Consider the following 21254-nt stretch of genomic DNA (forward strand, 5'->3'; position numbering starts at 1 on the left):
TTCTGAAACATTTTTAAAACCAAACCTTGAATCATGCCTGTTTGAACACCATTCCTTGTAACACTCCTTGTATAAGAAAGTCTGTATCAAACATTTCCCAAGATCCAAAGTGGTTGAGATGCAGCTTCTCAGTGCTTTTCATGCAAGGCTTAGCACAGACAATAGTGCTGGACTCACCTTTTAGCTTTTGTTAGGAATTACAGTCTGTCCTGGGAAAGAGTCTCCACCTACTCGCCAGCACTGTGATAGATGTGTTGACTTTTAGATACAGCAGAGACAGATCAATTCTCTTGGAGACCTTTAGTGAAGGAGTTGGTGACATTTAACTCTGCAGCCAGGCTGACCCCCAGCTCACTCTGGTGTTCCTCAGGCTGCTGAGGTATTTTGTCTAATGAGAAGGACTCACTGATTTGATTCTCAGCCTTTCTGAGCAACCCCTCTCTACAGAATCAGAATCAAAGAGGAGATTTTTAGCTGTTTTGTTACTTTCAGGAAAAGCTGATGTTTCCAAAACACTCAGAAGCAAGGCCTGGCACTCTGTTTCTAACAAACTTCTACAAGTCCAAGGTACTTAATTGTTGAGGATCATTTACTATTGACTGACCAAATCCTCCCCAGGGAGCGAGAGCAGAGTGGTGTGAGGTGGTCCAAGGCACTGTGCCCTTCTCACTCAGAGCACAAGGGGAAGGGGGAAACAATCCTGTCAGTGTAAGTGAACTGAGACTGAAGCAGCTGCTGAATGTTTTCAATAGACTTCTTGGTAATGGCTGGTACAATTTCATTAGGGCTTCTCATTTTATTTAATAAAGCAATGGATTATTTTATTTGTAATTCAGTAACAGGTGCAGGAAAACAAAAGGCACATTTCCTGATAGCGTGCACAAAGAGTCCATTACTGCCTGGCATGACACACAGGCATTTGCTTTGCCATGTGTATTTTTTTTTTTTTGTATAGGAAAATAATGATCACAGAAAAAAATGTTTTGTGATAAAAGACTTCTGAGAGATGAATTACTTTAGAGTTAACAACAACACTGTGCAAACGGTTTCAGTGCAAGTTGAAGTAAAGAGGGAACAGTCCTGGGTAAACACTGATCCTGCTTTAGATAAAGATCAAAGATTTTCTGCAGGTGGTAACAACCATTAATCCTCATCATGTACAACAGGCAAACAGAGAAAAGGCTCAGCTTGTGAGCCCAGGAAGTCCCCTGGAGCCTGGATCTAGTGAGGGATGGAGGTGCTTAGGAGGAAGGAACTGGCAGTTTATCTTTGCTAATCAATAAAAACACAGAGCAGAGCCCCAGGTGACTCTCACTGGCCTTCACAGTAAATTCTTAATTTCTCTTTCTGACATGTGGGTGTTCAACCAGTAATTAGGCTGTTTGTAGGGATTCAGAAGATGGAGTTTTGAATTCTTCACACTGAAGGTGACATTGAAATTACATCTTCCCTGTTTTTAGCTTCCTTTTAAATGAAAGTGCCACAACAGAATTTACTTAAAATTGAAGTCTACCAAGAAGTACTAACATACTAAAAGGTTACAAAAGATTTTAAACTCTGCTTTGGTGTTTGTGAGCAACACAAAGAGAGTTTGATCACACCCTGCACTCCACCTTTGCTTCAATCTTAATTTTAGTTTTGAGTTACAGTGACCAGTAGACCATGAACTGGGTTTTTAAAATTACTGGTTCATGTAATGCAGTTTTTAGGGCCCTGCTTTTACCATCTTTTTCCAGTTCCTTGAAAAAACATTTGTGTCAAAGACAAAAACCCACCAACACTGCAGTGACATCATGAGCAGCAGGAAAGGTGACACCTTGTGCAGCACACAGCAGGGACACAAACCAAGGAAACACCACTCCTGAAAATCCAGCAGGGCTGACATCAGGTCTGTACAACATTCTCTGGATTTTCTCTGAGTAAGTAGAATTAGAATTCTATTTTTAAAAAGCTTTCAAATTAAATTTATTATGGAAATGTGTTTCTTGTTCCTCAACGAGATCTTCCTAAGAACAAACTTGTTGCTATCAAGACGAGTACCTCAAGTGATCAAAATAAAGATCCACCACATACTGTCTGTTCTTTAAAAAGGTTCTTGAAAAAGAAAACATCTTGCAAATGGGACATCAGTCAAGCATTTTTTTCTTTAAAAGTAAAGTTTGTTAAAAATAAAGTTGCTTAAACAGTTTACTGGTTATATATTCTATTAGTTAAATATTCTGTTAAAATTATAAAATCTTCATAAACTCTGTCCCTCTGCAGCCTTTCAGGACAGCAGCTCCACAACCACTGGCCATTGCAAAACTCGGGTTGCTAATCCAGTGCTGACAAGGCACAAACCCTACCAGGGCACTAAACAGGCTCAGCTGGGCTACACCCAGTTAAAGGCACAGCCAGGGAAATGGGAGGGTGCAGGCAAGGCTGGCAGACTGGCACTCACCCCACGGACAAATGTGCTCCAGAGAACATTCCATAGGGACATCCCAGTGGCCCTGGCTGTGGGGACATCCTCCTCCAGAGTCACTCACCCCCAGCCCCTCGCTGGGAGTGGGAATGTTCATCAGCATCTCTGCAGGAGTTCACAGTGTGCAGCTTTCCCCACACGTGACACCAAAATGCAAAAAGATGTGTTTATCTCCCTGTCTTTGCCCACGGGGCTTGAGGTGTCCAAGATGCCAACATAAACTGCTTGAAATGCACAGAGATGAGGTTTAAATTTACTCCTGTGCTCAACACAATAAAGGGACTGGTGGCAATGAACTTCTAAAGCACATCTCAGACAGGAAGAGCAGGGGGAAAGCAAAGACTGAGCTCTAACTGCACAGGAAGCACAGCCCACACCTCCTTGTAAAGGAGTTGTATTCATTATTTGGATCTGCCCGTCTGAAGGAAACCTCCTGCCCTGATTCAAGCAGCAGGAACACGCAACTCTGCTGGTCCTGCTCTTCCTCAGGGGCTTCAGAGGCTGCAGTGACCCTGGGGCTGCAGTGCTGGGCTCCAGCACAGCAGGGAGGACAGGGTAGAGCCCAACACCTGCTCAGTGAAGACAGTTTGTTCAGTCACTGCTTCTTTCAGAAAATTGTTGTTAGATTTGAAATTAGAGGGGATCTTTTTTCTTGCTCCTTTCCCCTAAGGAAAAGACCAGCAGGAAACAGGAAAGTTCATTTCCATTGAGTTGAACAACAGAACCCAAAATATGAACAGCCAGCAGCAGGAAACAGCCCTGAAGAAGGAAGGAAGCTTCTGTGCAAATGTCTTAAACAGACAGCACGGAACCACTGCATGAGCTCTCAACACACAAACAGCTTTTAGAAGACATTCTCTGTATTATTTCATGTACCCCTCTCCTCAAGGAGTCTCTTGTCTTGTTTTTACACACAGCTGCCTCCATGCAAATCTAAACTAATTCCTTAAAGCTTCCTATTGCTGCTCATGGAGATAAATGCAGCCTCTTTAACCAAGCAGGATGGGCTCAAGACATCATTTAGCACATGGTGCTTGTCACGTACCTGCAAGTTTTCCTGTAAAGAAGAGGCAGCCCTTATCCAACATGGAGTGAGCAGCTCCTGACTCAGCAAGGACCTGCCAGCACCAAGCTCTGCATTTGATTTCTGGGATATCCCACCTTGTACCATCATTTCTCTGGGATGGAAGAGGAGGTGCAGCACTCAGGAGCAGAAAACAAATGTAATGAGTGAGTTAAAAGCAAACTTTCAAACAAGCACAAGGTGGTGGAGGGAAAGGGAAGCTGACAAGTAGACAGAACATGAAAAGGGGATGTAATGTGGGCAGAGCTGTGCTCTGTGGGCCCCACTGAAGAACTCCCCCAGAAGGCTCACTGAGCACAGAGCTGACACAGTCTGGAGGTTGCACACTCATTGGAATTTTTATCACAGAAAAAAATGTCTAAATTGTCTCTGTCCCCTCCTGGTTCTTCCTTCCCAACATCCAGGCATCTCCTCACACAGGCCCGTGCAGCAGTTTCTGCAGTCAGAAAGAAAGATATTAACAGAAACAAACCCAGACATCCAAACAGTTCATTTGCTCCCACTGGGAAAATATTGCTTTGCCCTGGGTTAGAACTAAGAAGAAAACAACTATGAAAACATCAGTATTCAGATACTTGTGGGTAGACTGGGTGCTCAGAACTTGCAATACCTCTGTAAGGTGTAAACATTTTCTTATTATATTCCAATTTGTGCAACAGTCCTAATAAACAGTGTGTGGATAAACTACTATGGTCAGCATAAATAATGTTGAAGTTTGTTTTAAGCTATCAGGTTTTACAGAGTACTGATCATCTTGTTTTTCCATAAAAAAACCCCAAACCTGACAAACTGCAGAACTTTTTTCCCCCTCAAGTTCTTTAACCCTTAAGATGAACCATGGAAGGGGGGCGGAGAGGGGCAAGAAAAAACATAGGGGGGAAAAAAATCACAGCTTACATCTGAATTTAATTCCAGAGAGCTAGCTGCTTTCAGAAGTCCTGCCAGCCACTTGATTCCTTTGTACACACTTACATCAAGCAATACCCACCGTGGGCAAAGGGCTTCCCAGAGGGAGCATCCTGTGCTTGGCCATGCAGACAAGTCCTGGGGACTGGGGGGCTCCTGCTGAAGCACCCTCATGCCCCACCATCGCCTTTTTTCTCCACACATATCTCACATTTAGAACCCAAAATATTTATCTGCCGTTTTTACAAGGATCTGGGCATCCCCCCGTGGTGTTCCCTGCACTGGGGCACCATGAGGCTGCTTCACCTCCCATTGCAAGGGGATCAAACACAACGCACAGAACCTGCTCCCCAGGGCAGTTATTTTGTGTTATATGTACTGTATGTCATATGTGCTCTGTGTGTTACAGGTGTTATTTATGTGTGCTAAATGCTATGTGTTACATGTGCTCTGTGTGTTATCTGTGTTATTCATGTGTGCTAAATGCTATGTGTTACATGTGCTCTGCGTGTTATATGTGTTATTTATGTGCTAAATGCTACATGTTACATGTGCTCTGTGTGTTACATGTGTTATTTATGTGTGCTAAATGCTATGTGTTACATGTGCTATGGGTGTTATATGTGTTATGTTTATGTGTGCTATAAGTTGTTACATGTGCTCCGTGTGTTATATGTGTTATTTATGTGCTAAATGCTATGTGTTATATGTACTATGTGTGTTATATATGTTATTTATGTGCTAAATGCTACGTGTTACATGTGCTATAGGTGCTGTATGTGTTATGTTTAGTGTGCTAAATGTTTTGTTACATGTGCTCTGTGTGTTATATGTGTTATTTATGTTGTGCTAAATGCTATGTGTTACATGTGCTCTGTGTATTATATGTGTTATGTTTATGTGTGCTATACGTTATGTGTCATATGTTATGTGTCATGCGTGTTATATGTTTTCTTAATAGCTGTCCCATGTTATATATGCTGTTACGTGTGCTGTATGTGTTATGCACGTTACGTGTTACCTGTGCCGTGCCCTGTTTCCCTCGACACGAGCCCCAGCGCCGCTCCCCGTCCGCCCGGTCCCGCCCGGTCCCGCCCGGTGCCCGCGCTGGGGCGGGCGGAGGTGGCGGCCCCGGGGCGGGAGCGCGGAGCGGCGGCCGCAGGTGAGTGCCGGGGCCGGGCGGGGACAGCCCGGGCGTCCCCTCGGAGCCCCCCGTCCCTGGGGCTCCGGCTGGGAGCAGGAACCCGCGGGAAGGGCCGCGGGCAGCGGCGGAGCCCCGGCGGGAGCGGCCGGGACGAGAGCGGGGGGCGCCGGCAGCCGCGGGGTCCCTGCGCGCAGGATGGGGGCTGAGCCCGCACGGCCCCGACAGGTGATTCCGCCTTACTATTATTACTATTATTAGTAGTATTAATTATTCTCTTACTGCACGGGACCCTGTTTGCGTGCAGGCTCCCTCCTCTCTGCGTGCCCGAGTGCAGCATCCAGTGCATGAGGACAAACACACCGGAATTAAGCCGTGCTGCAAAGCCAGATCAGGTTTCAGAGGATGCACTTGTGCAGATGAAGAGTGAAGCGGCCAGCCCAGGTAGGCTTGTAAACAAACTCCATGGATGCTTCTCAGGTTGTGCTGCCAAGGACCTGTGGTTGCTCTGACTCTGCTCTCAGGACACACGAACTCAAACGTGCACTAACACAAGGTGTCTGCTTAAATCGAAACAATTCGCTGTTAACACAGAGCCGAGGAGTCAGTTCCTTTTTGCAGCTGCCTTGGCTCCTCAACTCTTCTTTGCTCTCACTGGGATCACGGACACCAGCCTGCTTCTTTAAGGAAAGAGAGAAGAAATCAGATAAAACTGTCCACGCTGTCTTGCTGACAACAGAGAGCCACACTATGTTCACTTTCCTTAGGAATTAATATTTAGAAAAGAGTTATCATAAAGAAACTCGTGAAGTCTAAAGGGAAAACCAGCTGTTCTGAGGTCTCTGTCATTGTAGTACGTAGAGATGAACAAAAAAGTCCAATTCACTAATGAAGCCCTTGTGCTTTGGATTGCCTCGGAGTTCCAGGATTTTTCCACCAAAAAAGGAGGTGATGCTTGATGCTTTTTCTGCTTTCAAGATATTTCTGCAGTCTTGATTTCCTATAGATTCTATGAGCATAATGAACTGTGAGGCTATGCTGCAGGATCTCCTGCAGTGTCTTGTATTATTTCTGTCCTGTAATTTTTTCAGAATATGCAGGAGCTCTGAAACCTCCATCCCTCTGGCCAGCTGGACAAAAAGACCTCTCCATGCCTTCTGAAGGAAAGCAACATAGTCAACCTTTTTTCCTAAACCTTTCCTTGGGTTATTAGCTAGAAAAGTAAATTATGTTGACCTTTTAACTCTCAAGAATGTAATTCAAAGAAAACAAAATTTAGGCAGTTGTTGATAATTTAATGATGAGTTAGTGAGGCTCTTTACTCTTCATTAAGGAGCCTGAAAAATTCAGACAAACTGGGTAGTTGCTATGATGGAAGTAATGGGTAGAGCTACACAGAAATACATTTCTACAAATGTTGGTTTGCTTTTTTTTTTCTTTTCAGAGATGAAGCACTGTGCCCTGTGACATTTATTTTTGCTGTTTTCACCGCTGGAGGATGGCTGCCAGACCCTGTGAAAATGGTTCTGGTCAGCACCACTGCACCCACACCAGCCAACGCCTTGAAATCAGCTACATGCTGGTCCTGATTATGCTTGGAAAAGTCTTCCTCGATTTCTTCATGTTGCAAATTAAGCCAAGACCTGTGAAAGTCAGTTTTATGGGATACTTCTGCATTTCAGTGGCACTTCTCGATTTCACACTGCTGCTCAGCATGTGTTTCATTTTCTGTTTTGAGGACTTTGCGCTCTGGGGCGTGCGATTCACGGAGTTCCACATCTGCCTCTTCACTCAGATCACCTCTCTGACCTACGGCATCTTGCCTTACCCGGTGTACCTGGTGGCTGCTCTGGATTATTACACCACTGTGTCCCAAACATCCCAGGTCCCCACGAGAGGTCGGAAGTTACTTTATGGATTTGCCGTGGTGGTTATATGGATTTCTGGGTTTTTTTGCACTCTCCAAGTTCCTGCTGTCTCCGAAGAGCTGCAAATGCAGAAGAGTGCTTCCCCTTCCCAGTGCCCTCTCTCTGGCAGCTGGCAGAGCTCCTCGGTGTCGTGGGCCATGGTGCTGGTGCTGGGCACGGCTCTCCTGGCTGGCTGGAAGGAGGTGACAACCATGCTGCTGTCTGCCAGGCTCCTCTCCTTTTCCAGCCAGCCCGCGCTGCTGTTCCCCTACGTGCCTAACAACAACAACACTTGCTTTAGGTGGCAGCTCCTGAGCAGGCTCCTCCTGTGTTTCCTTGGCACTTGGGCACCGTTTGTTGCTCTCCAGGTGGTGGTTGTGCTCCTGGGTGTGCAGATCCCAGCCTATGTGGAGATGAACGTGCCCTGGCTGTGCTTCATCAACAGCTTCCTCCTGGCAGCAGCCTACTGGTGCCGCTGCCAGGACGTGGAGCTGACAGAGGAGGGGTGGTGCACAGACCCCTTTGTCAGCTGGAAATTCTGCTTTATGCCCTTCAACAATGAAAGCACAAAGCCAGCTGATAAGCCAGGCACAGTAATTGTCATCTGTTAATGAGCTGCCGACTGAAAGGGCTGCAGAGAGGCAGAACTCTGATGTTGGGTGGCACAAGGAAACATCTCCAGAGCTTCACTCCGTAGAAACAAGTCCAGTGTCCAGCAAGACTTCAGTGAATACTGCACTGCAAGCACTGCCAGGCCAGGGAATTCAACTTCAAACTACATGTTTAAAAAGCACTGCTTTTACAGGACAAGTTTTCAGTCATTTTTCTGACTAGAATTCTACACTTCCTTTAAATGGAATTATCTCAGGTTTTACAGTACAAAATGCAATAAAGTCTTCAAGGCTGGAGTTACATACAGATGCTGTCCTAAGGTTCAAATGACTTTTTGAAGTGTATTTTGTTGCTCAAATGTGGATTTTTGTCAGCTTGATGGAAGGTAAGGGTTGCTGTCTGTTTAACATGAAATAACTTGTTTTAGTTAAAGTTACAACTCCTACAGAAATAGAAATTTTATATAGTACAAAACCAGTGCAAAATGTGCAACTTCCACAACCACGGGAGAGGTGCTGTTTCATTGTTTCTCTGCTGCTGTTCCTCTAAGGTACGTGAACATAATAATTAAATAATTAAAGCAATAAGAATAAGCATCAAGGTTAGCTGCTATACATAAATGCATGCCCAATGTTAAAGAATGGTTCAAATTAAAATATAGATAATTTTGAAGCCAAAATTACTTTAAAAGGGTTAAGTATGAAGTAGGACTACTTCAGCATGGAAAGAATTAGTCAGGCTTCCAGCAAAAATACTGACAGTTTTCAAATTCTCAGGGTTTTACAATGGACTTGATTTGATTTTGTATAAGAGAAATAAATGATACACAACCAAAGCAGACAAATGAAATTAGCATTTATTTCTGAAGCACTAAACTCACAATACAATGTTGTATTGAAAGAGAAACTAAGTAAATGATGCTGTAGGTTGGTTAACTGTCCCCCAGACCCACAGGGAACAATGATTTCACACAAGAATACTCATTAAGAAAACTCTGCAGATAACAAAAGGTGCAATTACAAGCAAGTTTAAGCAGCATAGTATAAGGTGCTTTGTTTCAGCATTTGTAGGATGGATTTATCCATTAAGAGACAGATTGAAGAAATGTCACTTTTACAGATCATAACAAATGAGAGAATCTAAAATTCATTCACATGCTAGTTGGTAATAGGAAAGTGCTTCTTAAAAAATGATTCACAAAGTGAAGATCATACTTTTACATAGCTCATTGTGTACTCTTTGTGTGAAACTGTAAAATTTCAATTTTGGGTAATAATTCATTTTATTATATATCAATTATAGAGATAGATTTAATTGTAGAATTTAAAACGACATGGGTTAAATTTTCTTATAAAAGAATATTCCAGTATTTCACTCCATAATAATACACAATCACATCTCAATCATAAATTAATCTTTGATTTCTGAAACATACCAAAATGTGATTATTTTGATTACTTCACCCTACATAGTGCTTCTTTCACCCCCAATCTGTGGTAAATTTCTTTGAGGTTTCTGTGATGTAATCAAAAGGGGACAAACATTTTTCAGCAGTAGAAAATGGTTTGGGGGGAAAACCTAGTTAAAAGGCCATCAAAAGGACAATAAATGATCAAAAACTGAATTTTAAAACTAGTGCAATAAGAGGAGGCAATGCTTAGCAATATAGTTTGAAGTGTTTGGCACCAAAAATTATTTCATTTTTTTGTGCTGGAAAATGTACTTCGAGGAAATTCTATTTCCATGTTAAAAGTAGGAAAACACGTGCAATGTTAACTGGAAAAACAACCCTAAGGAATTGCTCCCTGCTTCCTCAAACTGTAATTGCTGTCAGTTAATGCTGGAGATGCTACAGGATAAACCATGGCTAAACACAGGGGTTGGACACAGCATTTCTTCAGGTTTTATAGAAACTGGACACCCACTGAAATGGGGCTGACAAAATATTTACAAAACTTAATTCCATTTAAAAATCAGCAAATACATCAACTATAGGAATGCACCAGGCATTTCAGAATCATGAAATAACTAATTCCTACAGACTCAGCAGGCAGGGGGAAATTCCTCTTTCAAAGTTCATTCAACACCAAATGAAGGAAAAGCTATTTTCAAGTTCATTTTAGGTGTGTTTTGCATAATAAGTCTCACCCTTCTGAATCACTAACATGCACAGAACTGGAACTGCAAGCAGTTGGGTGAGGCTGCTGACATGTTTTATTTATCAGTGTGGTTCAGCTTCTCAAGTCCTAATTAAAGTTTACCCAACCCCATCTGCCCTAACGTTCCCTGTAACTGCTGCAGTGCTCCTAAAGCCACTTCAAGTTTTTAACATTTTTTACAGGGAACACACAACTTGCAGCCAAAGCAAATATTAATGGGTTGATGTTACATCTCTGTATTACTTGTCAAATTTATTCTTTCTTACTTTTTGTGGAAAAAAGTAAAAGTTGATGCCAAAGAGCATCAACTTTTAGGCTGCCACCTTCATTGAGAAGGCAACAGTGGCACTGCAGGTCTCCACCAAAATCCAACTGTGGTGCCTGAGCCTGCCAAGGGAGTTTTAAAACATATTGCTGGTAACTCTCTTTGCAAGCCCACTTTTATCCTTGGCATGCATGGAGGGAGACACCAGCTGTGCAGTGATCTCCAGCCTACTGCCTTCCTAACAATTGTCTTTTCCTCTCCATTTTTTTTTTTAACCTGGTGCTTCTGGGGACAGAACACTGGTGCCTGAACCATCCCTCTCTAGTGACAGTTTCACTGCCAGAGAGGACAGAAGCCGTGCCAGGAAGGTGAAAATATCTGAAATAAAAGAACTACAGATAACCACTGCTACATCTCCTCTGTACATCACTTCTTGTGCTGTGCCAGCAACTAATGGCCCTTCCCCATTCAAATACCTTACAGTATTGATATTAATGCTAACAGCAGCTAAAGTGTTAAACCTTTATGGGAGACTTCTGTACTTTTCTCATTTAAAGAACCTCTTACAAATCAACATTGATTTTAATGAGATATTCTATGTGTTTTCAACTCTGAACAGAGTATTTGGCACTCAGTGATAAAACCCTTCATCTTTACACACATCTTTCCTGGTCAGTACTGGCTTGTTCATCCTATAACACAAAGACTGCTTGGAAAGGAAGTTGGGTGTGCAGAATCCCTCATTGTTCTTTCCAAAACTGAATTTGCAAAAAGTTGCCAGAGGATGGAAGCATCCTGGCTGGGTAGTGGAGGACACCACAAGCCTTCCACAGGCTGCCCAGGCTTCAGTCACAAAGCAGATCTACCTCACGAATCAAAGACATTTGTGCTTCAAGCCTAATCCCATAATCAGCATAGATACTCTGATTATTACCTAGCAACAACACCCCAAGCCTGTCAACAACCCTATGTACCCAAGCAGTGCTTCATAAACACAATTAGAATGCTCCTTCAGTGTTATGTATTGCACTTAAACAGAGTTTATGATCACAATTCTACGAATGCACAATGGTGCTCGAGTTACAATTACTTCTAGAAAAAAATCTTTTAAAAAATCTTGTTTTTCTAGCTCCTTACTCTACAGAGTCATTTGGATAATTCAACAGGAATACTTGCCTGAAATGCAAAAAATTTTAACTTGAGATTTCATTACACTGGCTTCCAGAACTGAGCTTCAGAAAATTTAAATCAATGGCTACAAAAGCTGGACTATGAACTTGCTCCATACCTGCAATTAGCAGCATATTCATATCTCTGAACTTTGCTTTTTCAATTCCACTTTGCTGTACGAGATCAGAAAATACTATGCAACCTTCAAGTTGAAGGTGAATGAGCAGGTGTGTGTTTTAATGCAGAGGTTACACAAACCTACACAGCAGCTTAGGATGGGGCCTTGAGCACGTGTGGAAGTGCTGACCTTGGGAGCCAGGGGATAAGGCAGGACACAAAACTCCCCAGCCCTCAGAGCTGACACCCAAGAGAGCAAAAGGCCACTCTCAGAAATGGAGTGGGGAAGGAAATGTCAGATTTCCAAAGAGAAGAAGATGGTAAGAACAAACCAGGCTGATTCTCATGGATTAGGGTGCTGTGTGCTCACTGCCTTGGTGCTCAGTCTGTGTGCCAGGCCCTGACTCCACCAGCTCAGACCAGGGACAGCTTCCTGAAAAAGCTTCCTGAAAAACCCACATGGCTGGCACTGGAGCATTACTACTGTCTCTTTTTCAATGTCACCATTTGCAAAGCCATCCAGGCTTTGTAACTACAGAGAACCTTTCGGGTCTAAATAAACTCTCATGACTAAAGGCAAATTCTTTTAAAATTAATTTAATTTAGGCTCAAATTAACTAAGCATTAAGTGAATTAAAAATTTCTTTCTCCTCACAGTATCTCCTGTCTGAAACTACAGGTCACTATGCAAGAGTGACTTGAAAATTAATTCACTATGAGCAATTAACACTTTACACTGAAATTGTTCATTAATAGCTCTGCTCATACCTGTTTCACTCAGCATTTAACAGGAACAGGGTATTTAAAAAAAAAATACTCTAAAATATTAGCTTCTCTCCATCTCTAATAAATTAATTCAGGTGCATTATTAAAAAACTACCCTAGATTGATTGCTTTGCACAGTCATTATCTGCAGCCTAAAACAATCAATGAGGAAGTACCTGGGTAATGATGACAAATATATTTCTAAGTATAGGTTAACAGGACATCTCTATACAATACTGGTGAGAAAGTAACACTGCAAGCTTTTATACATGCTGAGCTTCAATATGAGCAGTCTCAGTACAATCAGAACTAGTCATGTTATAAATTAGGGGGATGTCTAATTATTTGCAAAACCAGGACTCAACACAGCTGTCACTGAACTCTTTGATCACTCAGAGCTGTACATTTGTCACCGTGTAAGAAATCTGTTGAGCTCTTGAGGTGGAAGTTTCTGCATGGATGCTGTGATATTAGAATGAGAACATCCATCTGAAGCTGGCATTAGTTGTAGCTGCCATGCCAGGCACTGACACCCAGCCCAGTCTCACACTGAACTTCCACTCAAATTACACTTCAATGGTTTTGTACCTGAATATTTCCTTCCACGTCAAGGTACAGAAATTATGCAAAAGGTACCACAGATCTGCCCAAACAGTTGGTTTTACCCTTTTATCCTTTCCTCTTCCTGCCTCAACTGCAGTTACAAAGGAATTCAATCTGTTCTATCCAAAACTCTGGATTCCTCTAAGGACAAAGCACAAGTAGAAGTCAGGAGGTAAATACCTGCTTTCACAGGAAAAAAATGAGGAAATGGATGCTTGCAGGACAAAAACCTTCTATTTGAAATGTCTCAATGACAAAAATCTAGCAAAGGCTTTACCCTCCACCAAGAACTTCATTTCTGAAAAAAAAAAAGATGGGTTAATGGATAAAGAATGGATTTACAATGCAGCCTGTTTGAAACTCCTTCAGACACTCTCTGCTGAGCCAAATCAACTGACACTTCAAGTCAGTGGAGGCAGACAAGCTTCCTCAGGGGAAATACTGCAAGCATTACTGTGAGGGGTATCCTGCACACCTGAATACAGAAAGTAAAATCCCAGGAAATAAAGAGAATAAAAAAGATTTCTTGTAGACACATCCTGTGGGAACAAGTGTTAAAATACAATTAAAATCTTTAATACTTCTTATTTTGGAAGAGGGTACAGCCTAACACGGGAAATGGTATGAGCCTGGGAAAACCTCACCTATCTGAACAGCAAGTGGCCAGTACATAAAATGGTTCTGGAGGACTGTTACTCTAAGTATTATATTGCTTTTTGGAGCAAATTCATAAGCTTCCCAAGTAGACTTCAGTTGCTCTTGGAAATTTTCCAGCCTACTTTCACATACAAGTGTGACTTTTTAAAAAATTCATTTTATTGACACAGCTACACTGGCAAACACTCCTGTACAAGTGCACTTCTATCAGTACAGGTTGGTATAGCTGTGTCTGCTTTTAAGTTCCAGTTAATTACCAAAACCACTGAAGAAGAAAAAAACCTTTCAATATGCATAAGGGCCACATTCTAAGCTGTTGCATTTATGAATATTTAAAGCATAACTCATTTTCTGTGGCTCTCCCAAACCCACAGGGAATGTTACATACCAGATGAACAGGACCAGATGTGCCTTACTGGGGTCTGCTCTGAGCTCCTGGCACCTGGCAGTGATTCTGACTGAGCTGGACACAAACACTAGCTGGAGAAGCTCTCCTGAAAGCTGTCTAATAAAGCAAAATTAAAGCAGCCATGAAATTCTCATGCATGTAACACTGATTAACTACAGGTCTAAATAAGACCCCTAAGTCCACATTTGCTAGTACACCTTAAACCATTATCAAACCACATTTATAAGTATCTCTACTTTTTACATTGCCTAAGAACAGTACAATCAGAAGACAGATTAAAAATTAGCCAGTGAGATTTCTGTATAAAAATAATAAAACTTTAAGACAAAAGCCAAAGGATAAATATCTAAGATATCTTTAGTCTTCAGTTAGCTCATCAAAACAGAACATATCCTTTAGAACATATGTTACAGATATGCTACACTGTGTATCTTACAGAAATGCTACAAATGGGAACCCACTGTCTCCATCATTTGAACGTCTTTCAAATGAACATTAGCAAACATTGGAACTTCAACTAAGAAGTTTATTTTACAACAGTAAATGAAAATAGGAAAAAAAAAAACCAAACTAGAAAGTGCTTAGCAACTTCCCTCCAAAATAAACCCAGGCATCAATTCATCCTCTAAAGCTTTGGTGCAATTTGGGTAAGGGTTCTCACCACACACCAGCGTGCAACTGCAACGTGTTGTCCTAACTTGCAGCTTCAGTGGTTAACAAAAACATTAATAACATCTGCTATTAGCAAGCTCAAACAGTTGTAATTAAGAACAATGATTCTAATGTTGATTACCAGAAGGTAATGGTAGAAAATCTGTTAGTGGAAACAAAGCAATAGTCTAATTAAAGGAAAATGAAGCACAGATTTTTCTGTAATTCAAATTTACTCTTTAAGGTCATCAGTTAAATAATATACATATTAATCTGTCTGTCACAAACCTGCCTTTTAGCCAGTGTATGTGCATTGACTCCTTTTGATCTAGGGCAGCAGTTCTCAAACTTTAGGTCAGTTCCTCTTCTCTTCAGGAATACTGTACAGCCCCCTGAATACCTACCTACACAATCATATATTATGCATTAATTTGCATAAAATACAAAAAAATACATTATTTGCAGACACATACACATATTTAATTCAAATATACACAATGACTGTCAGCACACGTACCCTTCTTTCCCTAAACAAGAGCTTAAGGAACCAGGTCTGTACATAAGGGGAGTGGAGCTGCAAAAGGGAGGGAACAGGAGGACAAAATGCATCCAAGAACATCTGTACACAGGTGGTGGGGAAGCAAAGGCCAAGAAGGTGCTGCTGCCTCAGAGCCCAGGCAGCTTCCAAGAGCGTCAGTAACTGGGGAAATGTATTTGTTCCACAGAGTGAGAGAGGGAAAATGGAGGGGGACACTAAAATCCCACCACCTGGGTCTGCAGCATCCAAGACAAAATCTCCTGCCAGAGGGACAAAGCAGGGCCCCTGGATATTTCTCTATCCTGGTCCTCCCAAATTTGCCCTAAACCAGGATGTTCTCCCAGAGTTGCCAACGCTGGCATTCCTCCTGCTGACCTGCAGCTCCAGGCTCTCTCATGGCAGCAGCAGCTGCTCCTGCACAAGCTCTGAAAGGAGCCTCACTGCTCCGTCCTCAGAGTACTGCAAGCACAGCTCACACTGGCCACTGGGCATGGAAAAGGTGCTTGGAAGCTTCCAGTGAGGCAATGGGAATGCACTACAGGGAAAGACATGTTAGAAGAGGTATAAGAAAAAGAACATCTGAGTTATGCTGTCCCTTCTCTACCCCCAGTCTCTAAAGCAACTTGTCTCAACATGAGCTGGTCCTGGCTGCACTTTTCAGCCCCTCACACCCAGGCATTTGGGATCCTGAACCTTGAGTGCTCACACTCTTCCTCAGGGTCCACTCTGAACCCCCATTTGAGAACTGCTGGTCTAGTTTAACTAGCAGCATGTGAAACTACAAACCTAACACTTAATGCCCCCTTAGTGCATAGCAGCATTCAAAGAGTAAAGTAACATGTGCTTCAGTTACCTCTGGCAGGAGTGTCAGTAGCCTGATCATGAGGATTTTGATGAGACATCTACATGGTTTATAGTATTTTACAGACTTCAAGAAAATACTATAGTGGCAGAGATGAGGGTAAGCCTACATGAGGAAAACCAGCTGCCAACCTACCCCTTACAAACAATTTGCTCAAGACTAAAACAAACTCAGAGAGCACAACTAAATGCATAGCATTTTACTGGTACTAGTGCTTCCACAGGGCCTGTGGACACTTCTGTTAGTTCAGTCCAAACACTGCTGTATGTGGGAAAAGTCTTTCAGAATACAGCAACACAATTTAAATGGTGTCTAGATTGGGGTGGGGACTGGGTGTTAATCATAACTCATAAGATGAAGTACATGTTGGGGAATATCTAACCTATCACAGCATATTTCACTTCATGTTTTTCCATGAAAAAGTTCAACTGAAAGCATTACTCAGGCTTTACTATAAACTTATTAGTTGTTGAAAACTACAGAGGACTCCTGGTATAATCAAAGGAACATTTTAAAGTCTTTATGTGGGGAGAGCCCCACCTACTTAACAAAACATCACAGTAACACTCATGCCACAGTGAAGATGTTGGCATATTACTGTTGGTTCTGTCACTGAGAAACTGTTGTTTAAACCTTCATGTTCACCTCCTAGGATTCCTTCAAGGAATTGATACGTGCACAGATTTTCAATGCAGGTCCAAGCTTAATATTCATTGCACTCATAAGGTGATCCTCCTTCAACAAAAGGAGAGCTTGTCCATCAATTTCTTGTGCTCTAAATTCATCTGCAATATCTTGACAACCTAAAGGCAATAAAAAATAAGATTACTGGTTTAGAAATGCCCATTCTTACATCCAATGTCCACACCAGATTTTGTCCACACCAGATCTTTTCAGCAACACATTTTCCAGTGCTTATCCCTTTAGCTTGTTGAACCTAAATTACATGCCAGAGTTCAGTATTATGATGGGAATTCTGAAATAATATGAAAATAATTTTTACTACAGCCTCTAATTACACTGTATTTACTGGAGAACTACTCATTGGGAATTTCAAGTCCCAGCAAAGACAGAATTTTCATTTCATTAAGAGGAACAACCTCTCATCATTAGAAGAGATTGGGAAAACAGCATTGAAATAGCAATCAGGAACATAATTCAAGTGGGTTCTTTCCAGCAATAACAAGATATGACTATCTAATTCTATAAATGATAAATACATTATAGTGCTCTGTGCAGTGAGAACATCCAAACAGCTACAATTTCCAAAAGGAGTTAATTCCATCTGTGTGTTACACCACTGAGCTAAGGAAACAAAGTTTTGATGCATGGGCTTTGGCACAACCATCTCATGAAGACATTTATCATTAGTTATCAGAGTGAATATTGTACACACAGCAGTAACTCACTTCACAAGTGCAACTTTAAACTGGTTGGATCTTTTTTATCCCAGGTTAAACTCCTTTTCTCAACATGAAATACCAGTCTCAGGTTACTGAAGAACACAACATAAAAATAAGACTGTACATGGGTTGGACTGTCCCAAGTAACTGAGGGCCCCTTTCCACTGAAGAGCACTGTGGAAATAAAGGTTCCTCCAAAGATGTTCTGGATATGTGCTGAGCAGGATCAGCCAGTTATGTCTGGCTCTATGGCAGCTCTGTCAGATGGATAAATGTCTAACAACAACATGCATGAGAGCACTCATTGTCAGTTGTTTATTTGACACTTCTTTCCCCCAACCATGTTTTTAATTGAGTTTTTTAATACATTTGTGTTCTCAAACCAGCAGTCTCTCCATCTGTCTTAGAGCCTTTCAGACACACTTGAATTTGTCCTCCATCTTCCATTCCTCATGTCAATTATTCCTCGAGGAAGCTTATTTTTTGGCATTTTTACATTTTCCCTTTTTAAAAGTACACTATTATAGAGATATGAAATTACTGTGAAGAACATTTCTACCTGGATGACAGCAACTAACTTCATATTCTCTTGTGTGTTCAGATTTAAATTCCATAAAGAACAGATAGCCTCATTTCCTGATGGATTTACAAATGTGTACACGGCAAATGGAAAGGAAACATGGAAGGAAGTAACAACATCCAAACCTGAATTCATTTGGATTGTTACTGTGTGAAGGCTGTAACATTTAAAGTTGAAAAAGTTAGCTTTTCACAAAGCACAATTTTTTTCTTAATGATTTGCTGAACAGACCTCATGCAACAATCATCTCTGACATCATCATAAAGGTTTTCTTATTGAAGTGCTGACAACAGATAAAACATTTTGAAATCAGGTATTGAGTATTTCTGGGAAAGGTATCATGGCATGTCTGATTTGAGACATGAACATTGTCACACCACACCATTTACAAAGAGTCAGAGAGATCATGAGAAGTTCTTACGTTTAGGAACAAAACTGGTCCTACAGAAACAGGAAACTGGATGTTTGTTGTTGCCAGCTTTTCTCCTTTAAGCAATTTCTGTGCAACTTCTTAAATACTTTCTATCAAAGTAATTTTAAAAAAAGCAGAGCATGGAAGTTGAAGGTACTGCAGTTCCCACATCCAAGCACATCTGGGTATATTCTTAAGCACTTTTGCAATTGCTTGTTGTGCAATACTTGGCCAAAAGAAAAGGGTGGAGAGTGGATGAAAGGTCATTTATCTTGCAGCTGAAGACAGAAAGGAGAGCAATTCTGCTCAGCTTAAGCTGTTCTGTCTCTTCCCCCAGTAGAAGCAGCTAACAGTGCAAGTGTCCTGGACATTGACTTCTCCAAAAGGCTCCAGAGCAAATCAGGAAAAGCCTGACAAGGACACAAGTCCATTTCAGCTACAGACTGTGCTGAAAGCTGTAAATGAAAACAGATGTTCCTAATGTTCATGGATAAGTGACAACAGCATGGCAGATGGTCTGCACAGACTGCACCAAGTAGATACATAATATAAAATGCCATAAAGAAAATAATCTATATTATTTGCATGAATCAATCTTGAAAGTATATGGTAAAATATTTTTTCAAGAGAGTGACTTGAGAATATACTGAAAAGAACAAACCACAAAATTAACCAAAAACCCAAATGCAGCAACATAGCAACAAAAATTCTGGCAGGTTGTGAATATAACTTTAAATATCTATTGAACTTATTTTATAAAAAAAAGTATTTGAGCAATTAGGCCTTCATATGGAGATGAATGAGTAATTATAATAAACTTTCACTACATACAAATAAATATAAGTTTGTTTAAAGTCAAAGATCACCTTGTTTATAGAATACAAAAAAACTAAACCAGATCTAGCAGCTGGTGAAACATTGTAAAAGTAATGGTTTCAAAACAGAAACCACATTTTAAGAATAAAATTTTTAGTTTCATACTTGCAAGTGAATTGTGTTTATGTGGCGCTTCTGTTATTCTAGCACAGGAACTACCACTTATTGAGAGCCAAGGATTAGTTATTGAGCTAGCTAGAGTCTTGAATCCATAAAAACAGTAACTGAAAACAGCAGTGACAGAGCTACAGTCTGTAACACAGCTCCAGTACAGAAACAGGAATGACCACATCCCAAACCTGAGGAGCTTTGCTTGTTCCTACATCCATCACTGCAGCTTCCCAGAAGCAGTGTTACTGAATTGCAATCAACTATCAGAAGAAAGGTACTTCAAGGATGACTTTTGCCAATTTTAGACATCTTATGCAATTTTTTGCCTGACCTACTACAAAAGACTGTCTGTCATAATGCATGTGTATGACTTAGCAGTGAAGATATATTCCTTACAGATTAATAGTTTAATGAGATTCACAAAAAATGGTATAGCATTCCAGAAAAAGTAGAAAATTAGGAACAAACGTAGCCTGGGTTTTAATGGGTAAGCAACAAAAATTCTGGTATGACTGCTACTGTGGAGATCTGCCTTATCTGTTATCTGTAGGGGTTGCAGTGTCTGGTCAGATAAAATGGCATCCTTGAGAAAAGGTGGGGAGAGAAGCTTTAAAAGTTTGATAGTTAGGAAATTATAAATGCCAGATAACCTGAAGACAATGTAAAGGTAAAGGTGAGTATCAATCTAAAGGAAAGGTGTGTGAATAAGAAAAAAACCCGTATTTTTTCTGAGAACAAACTGAGACTAGCAGTATGCAGAGATTCTAGGCAGAAGATCTCTGAGCAAAGCTATGCAAAACAAATTTTAATAAATGTTTCTTTATAGCAGAAACTTGCTTATTCTTTTTTAATAATTTGTATCATGACGGGTCTTTCAAACTTTTCAGTTTTATCAAGGGAAGTAACACTGCTCTTGCTTTTTCTACTGAATAAGCAGCAAGGGAGGAAGAAAGAGAAGAAGGAAGTGAGAAAGAAAGAGATCAAAGCAGTGTAACAGGGAGGAAGTGCATCTGATCTCTCTACTGACCTCTGGAGAGAAGTCAGACTGAAGGAAGGAACAGCTCTAATCTCCATCAGCTGGGATGCAACAGCAGAAGTGGGACTAGTTCTATCAACATGGGATTTGTGCTGAAGGAACAAGCAAGAGGAGACAAATCACATTCCAGTCTCTACCACCAGCTAACACTGCTGCTGTTACCACACCACCTCCTCATCACAGCGCTGCTATAAAGCAAGGAACTTCATTGTTAAAACCAACAGAACAAGCTATTGCCCCTTGCATACCAGGCAGAGAATGTATAAAGGCCCAAACTTCATCGACAGTCCATACTGAGGGGTCAGTTTGCACCACTGGTAGGAGGTCGATGCTCTCTGGCATTTTCCTCATCCTCAGCTCCCGAAGCTCCCGCTCCCTCTCGCTCTGCCTCCGCAGGCGCGTGGTCATGGCCGTCGGAACAGCGTCTTCATGAGGAGCCAGATCTTCTTCTGCAGATGGATAAGTAATTGGAAGCTGGAAAATGTAGCAACTACAGTATTAGGCTTTATTTGCAATCCCCAAAGCA

At 41.4% G+C, this 21254-nt stretch overlaps 2 protein-coding genes across 14 annotated transcripts in view; one reads left to right on the plus strand and one right to left on the minus strand.

Moving 5' to 3' along the window:
* The first annotated feature begins 5584 nt into the window (after window positions 1-5584).
* On the plus strand, window positions 5585-20981 carry GPR160 (G protein-coupled receptor 160). 5 transcript variants are annotated; one of them, XR_010346074.1, is made up of 4 exons: window positions 5659-5823; window positions 5903-6039; window positions 7040-8664; window positions 20630-20981. XR_010346074.1 is itself a non-coding variant. In XM_064385225.1 (3 exons), exon 3 carries the CDS (start codon window positions 7094-7096, stop codon window positions 8111-8113), a length of 1020 nt encoding a protein of 339 aa, XP_064241295.1. In that variant the 5' UTR covers window positions 5585-5616; window positions 5903-6039; window positions 7040-7093; the 3' UTR covers window positions 8114-11059. The 5 variants fall into 5 exon arrangements, 3 of the variants coding, with proteins under 3 accessions (XP_064241295.1, XP_064241296.1, XP_064241294.1); XR_010346076.1 differs by having other exon boundaries at window positions 7040-8499; XM_064385225.1 differs by lacking the exons at window positions 5659-5823; window positions 20630-20981 and adding an exon at window positions 5585-5616 and having other exon boundaries at window positions 7040-11059.
* Window positions 8953-21254, minus strand: part of PHC3 (polyhomeotic homolog 3) — a 31515-nt gene continuing 19213 nt past the window's right edge. For 3 of the 9 annotated variants that reach the window (XM_064385216.1, XM_064385214.1, XM_064385217.1), the window contains exons 14-15: window positions 20977-21202; window positions 8953-17113 (exon numbers count right to left, since the gene is read on the minus strand). In XM_064385216.1, the coding sequence (XP_064241286.1) occupies window positions 16959-17113; window positions 20977-21202 (381 nt within the window). In that variant the 3' untranslated portion in view covers window positions 8953-16958. Of the gene's footprint in view, window positions 17114-20719; window positions 20821-20976; window positions 21203-21254 lie in introns of those variants that run through there. The other 6 variants (XR_010346071.1, XR_010346070.1, XR_010346069.1 and 3 more) reach the window with 6 other exon arrangements.

This window comes from Passer domesticus, chromosome 11 (assembly GCF_036417665.1).
Source record: "Passer domesticus isolate bPasDom1 chromosome 11, bPasDom1.hap1, whole genome shotgun sequence".
Lineage (NCBI taxonomy): Eukaryota > Metazoa > Chordata > Aves > Passeriformes > Passeridae > Passer > Passer domesticus.

What these genes read in the sequence shown, in the direction of transcription:
- GPR160 (XM_064385225.1), top strand. Translation starts at nt 7,094, where the DNA reads ATGGCTGCCAGACCCTGTGAAAATGGTTCTGGTCAGCACCACTGCACC.